Genomic DNA, 4,076 nt, shown 5'->3' on the forward strand with positions numbered 1-4,076 from the left:
GGTGGCTCAGTCGGTTAAGCATCCGACTTCGGCTCAGGTCATGATCTCACAGTCTGTGGGTTCAAGCCCCCGCATCGGGCTCTGTGCTGACAGCTCAGAGCCTGGAGCCTGCTTCCGATTCTGTGTCTCCCTCTCTCTCTGTCCCTCCCCTGCTCATGCTCTGTCTCTCTCTGTCGCAAAAATAAAATAAAAAACATTAAAAAAAAAATTATTACTTAGAGCAGTTTCAGGTTCACAGAAAACTGAGGCGCAGCTGCAGAGATTCCCACGAGCCCCGGCACCCCCCATCGCCCCCCTCCCCCCAGGGGCCATCTCTGGCCGCCAGGGACACGGCATGGTCTCCCAGGGTGCCTGGTCTACAAAGGGTCGCTCGCTGCTGTGATCTGTGGTTTGGGCAAAGCTGTAATGACGCGCGGCCACCACTGGGGTCGCACGGAGTAGTTTGACACTCCGCCCCCTCCCATCCGCTGTGCTCCGCTCGCCCGTGGAATTCTGAGTTGCCAGGGGTCGGGGCGGTCCTGGTGGGCACCGTTTCTGTGCCCTCCCTGCATCGCGGCCGATGCCCGGGGGCCGCGGGCGGGGTCTGGGCGTGTCCGGATGGGGGCGTGGCGGGGCGCATCCCCTAAAATCCCGCAGCTCGGTGGGGCGGCGGGGGCCATGGGGGCCAGGGGCGCGCGCGTGGCCCTGTGCGGCGTGGCGCTGCTCTGCGCGCTCGGCCTGGGCGAGCGCCCCTCGGGTCCGAGCTGCGGCCCCGGCCGCCTGCTGCGAGGAGCCGGGACGGACGCGCGCTGCTGTCGCCTGTGCTCCGCGGGTAAGGCGCGGGGAGCCCGTCTCGTCTCGGAAGGCGGCCGCGCCGCGCCCCCTCCCTGTGCTCAGCCTCGGCCTGGGAGGGGCGGTGGGCACCCCTTCCGGGTCCAGAGCCCTCGGTCCCAGGGGAATGGGTGAGGGGGCGTGTGGCGGAGAGGAGCTCAGCTCAGGCCAGTGGCCCAAAGGCGGAGTCCGGGGCTATGGGCGGGAGAGCCTTCCTCAAGGGGCGTCTTGGGTCCCAAGGGGGAGGAAGGCTGTCCCAGCTCCTACTGCGTGGACAGTGAGCCCCTGCCCATCGCCCTGGCCGCTTTCTGCCCAGGTCAGGATTGCAGCACTGTTCTGCCCCAGACCTACCTGTATGGGTGAGGGGCAAGTGGAAGGTGGCAGTCTGGGGACAAATATTGCAGGGAAAACACCCCCAGAGTATCACCCTGGTAGATCTTGGGGGTTGAGAAGGGGAGTCCGAGGGTCCCGCGTCTCAGTGTGGCAGGCAGGGACAGGCAGCCTGCCTCAAGGGCTATGGCAGCTGGGGCCCGTGCAGGATGGAAAGAGGAGGGGGCGAAGTTCCCCAGATGACTTCCTTGTCCTGCAGGGACATGTTCTGTTCTCCTGCCAAGTCACAGTCACCCTGGGCAAGAGCAGCCTCAGGGCAGTGGGGGACACAGCCAAGTCACTCGGGTGGGGGAGCTGGGTGCCTAGGAAGGAGGTAGACAGCTGGACCCAACTGGGGTCCTGGCTCCCAGACAGGTGCCCTCTGCCCTCGGGGCTGCCTAAGGGTTCCCCCTGCGGGGCCTGGGGGCAGTCCCGGGGAGGGAGGCGCTTGGCCCAGCTGCTAAGAGGGCTGGCCTCTCTCTCGCTCAGCTGAGGAGGTTTGTCCTGAGGGGGACTGCACATGTGTCCAGCCGGAGTTCCACTGTGGAGACCCCCAGTGTGACACCTGCAAACACCACCCCTGCCCGCCCGGCCAGGAGGCGCAGCCACGTGGTAAGTCCCGGCAACTGTGGCCGGAGCAGGTCAGGGGGTTTGAGCAGGGCCGAGCCACAGCTCACGGGAGCAGCTGTGCACAAGTGGCGTGTGGGTGTAGAAGGAACACACGTGTGTGGAGGGTACAGACGTGTCCTCTGGGCAGGCAGGCACCGGCGTCTCCGGTCCTGCAAAGCCTGGGTGGGTGGGGCGGCTCCGCTGCTCACTGGCGCAGCCCAGATATGAGCCCCAAGCACGCACGCGGCTCCGGGGAGGGGTGGGGGGTGTCCTTCCCCGTCACAGCCCGGGTTTCTTCGTCCAGAGAGAGGGTGCTCTTCAGAGAGGATGTGGGTGGGGTGGGGGTGTCCAAGGCCTGTCTGGCCCTCGGGCCCTGGCTCTGACTATGCCCCAGTCCCACACCTCCCCTGAGCATGTGCTTGGCCTGCCCCCTGTTGCCCTGCCTGGGGGTCAACCCTTTTCCTGGAGGGAGCAGCTCAGATCCTCTTGGGGCCTGGGGCGTTGTGAGTTGGGTAGGGCAGGGTCCAGGGCCAACTGGGGCGGGAGCCTCACCTCCTTTCTCTGGGACCCTCACTGGCCTCTCGCCCTCCAGGCTACTGGACCCAGCACAAGGTCCCTCCTGGGTTTTGCTTGGTCTCTGCTTCCAACCCCCTGCCCCCCACCAGCCTCCAGTGGGCGGGCCCTTCCCCTCCCCTCTGGCCAAGCACCACACAGTCTCCTCTCCCAGATTGCCCCGGGGACCTCCACTCAGCTCAGGGTCACAGCCTTGGGGTGCCCCAAGTCTGCCTCCCCGACAGATGCCTGGAATGGGGCACACGTGGGCGTTGATTTATGCCAGGTCCTAGTCTTGTAGGCCTCAGAGGCCTCTGTCCAATGGATAAGGAGTGTGTGGGTCATTCTGCTGTGGCCCCAGATGGGTCCCATCGCATCTACCCCAGCAAACCCCGGCTGTCTGTCTGTCTGTCTGTCTGCAGGGAATTTCAATTTCGGCTTTGAGTGTGTTGACTGTGCCACAGGGACCTTCTCTGGGGGCCGTGAGGGCCGCTGCAAACCCTGGTCAGAGTGAGTGCTGGTGGGACCTTCAGGTGGCTGGGAAGTCCCTGAGGGAGGGGCATCTCCGGTCCTTCCTGGTATGGTGACCCCCCACACTCAGAGGACAGCGGCCATGCAGAGGGGCTGCTCTGGTGGCCAAGGGCTGACTGAGGGCTCTGTGTCCGTGTGTCCCAGCTGCTCCCAGTTTGGGCTTCCCACCATGTTCTCTGGGAACAAAACACACAATGCCGTATGTAGCCTGGGGCCGCTGCCCACTGAGCCGCACGACCCCCTGACCATCGTCCTCCTCACCGTGGCCGCCTGCATCCTGGTCCTGACTGCAGCCCAGCTTGGCCTGCACATCTGGCAGCTGAGGAGGCAGCGCATGTGGCCCCCAGGTCGGTTGTGCCCTCGGGAGGGAGAGGTGGGCCCTTGGCTTGCCCGTTGACCGAAGTCCCTCTGCAGAGACCCAGCTGCTGCTGGAGGCACGGCCGCCAGCCGAAGACGCCTGCAGCTGCCAGTTCCCCGAGGAGGAGCGCGGGGAGCAGCTGTCTGAGGACAAGGGCCAGCTGAGGGACCTGTGGGTGTGAGGCCTGGCTGTCCTCTGCCACAGCGGACCCAGAGCCAGACCTTCCCGGGAGGCTGCCCGGGGCTGACTCTCGGGAGCAAGAGCTCTGCACCCTGCCGTGGGACCCCAGCTCCGGGCCCGGCCCTGCTCCCCTCGATGGCGGAAGTGGGTGTGCGTGGTGACAGTGACCGGTCCCCCAGACCATGCAGAAGAGGCGGCAGCCGTGGCCAGACCCCATGGGAGATACAGACACAGCCACGTCTGCCTCCCTCCCTCCCTTGCTGGCCCTGTTGGGGTGGGGTCTCTGCGCCCCTGGCTCCCAGGACAGGAGGCCATGCCCAGTGCAGGACCTAGCTACAGGCAGTGCTCAATAAACACTTGTCCGGTGGCCTGAGTGGACGTGATCGGGGATGGGGGGACAGGGAGACGAGGCCTCCCCTACCAGTACCCTCAGTCGCCTTCCAGTGTAGGCAGGGCTGGGAGTGGGGCCATTCCAGTCCCAGGCACGAGCACTTAGCAGGGGCCGTGGGACTTGGAAGGCTTCCCGGAGGAGGGGCACCATGATGGACACTTGCCCTCTGTGCCTCTTTGCTGCCCTGTCCAGAACCCCTCCCCCGGTAGTCAGCCTGGCACTTTGGGACAGCGGGGTTCTGTGTCCAGTCTCTGGGCCACTGCTGCTCCAGACGCT

The 4,076-nt window shown here is 65.6% G+C and overlaps 1 protein-coding gene across 1 annotated transcript; it reads left to right on the top strand.

The window, feature by feature from the left end:
* Positions 1-490: 490 nt before the first annotated feature.
* On the top strand, positions 491-3,842 carry TNFRSF18 (TNF receptor superfamily member 18). The gene is made up of 5 exons (XM_049618328.1): positions 491-811; positions 1,669-1,791; positions 2,763-2,850; positions 3,016-3,218; positions 3,286-3,842. Exons 1-5 carry the CDS (start codon positions 598-600, stop codon positions 3,408-3,410), a joined length of 753 nt encoding a protein of 250 aa, XP_049474285.1. The 5' UTR covers positions 491-597; the 3' UTR covers positions 3,411-3,842.
* Positions 3,843-4,076: the final 234 nt, after the last annotated feature.

This window comes from Panthera uncia (assembly GCF_023721935.1).
Source record: "Panthera uncia isolate 11264 chromosome C1 unlocalized genomic scaffold, Puncia_PCG_1.0 HiC_scaffold_4, whole genome shotgun sequence".
Classification (NCBI taxonomy): domain Eukaryota; kingdom Metazoa; phylum Chordata; class Mammalia; order Carnivora; family Felidae; genus Panthera; species Panthera uncia.

Coding starts and splice junctions, on each gene's coding strand:
- TNFRSF18 (XM_049618328.1), top strand. CDS start 598: ATGGGGGCGTGGCGGGGCGCATCCCCTAAAATCCCGCAGCTCGGTGGG. Junction 812..1,668: donor CTGTCGCCTGTGCTCCGCGG/GTAAGGCGCGGG, acceptor TCTCTCGCTCAG/CTGAGGAGGTTTGTCCTGAG. Junction 1,792..2,762: donor CCAGGAGGCGCAGCCACGTG/GTAAGTCCCGGC, acceptor GTCTGTCTGCAG/GGAATTTCAATTTCGGCTTT.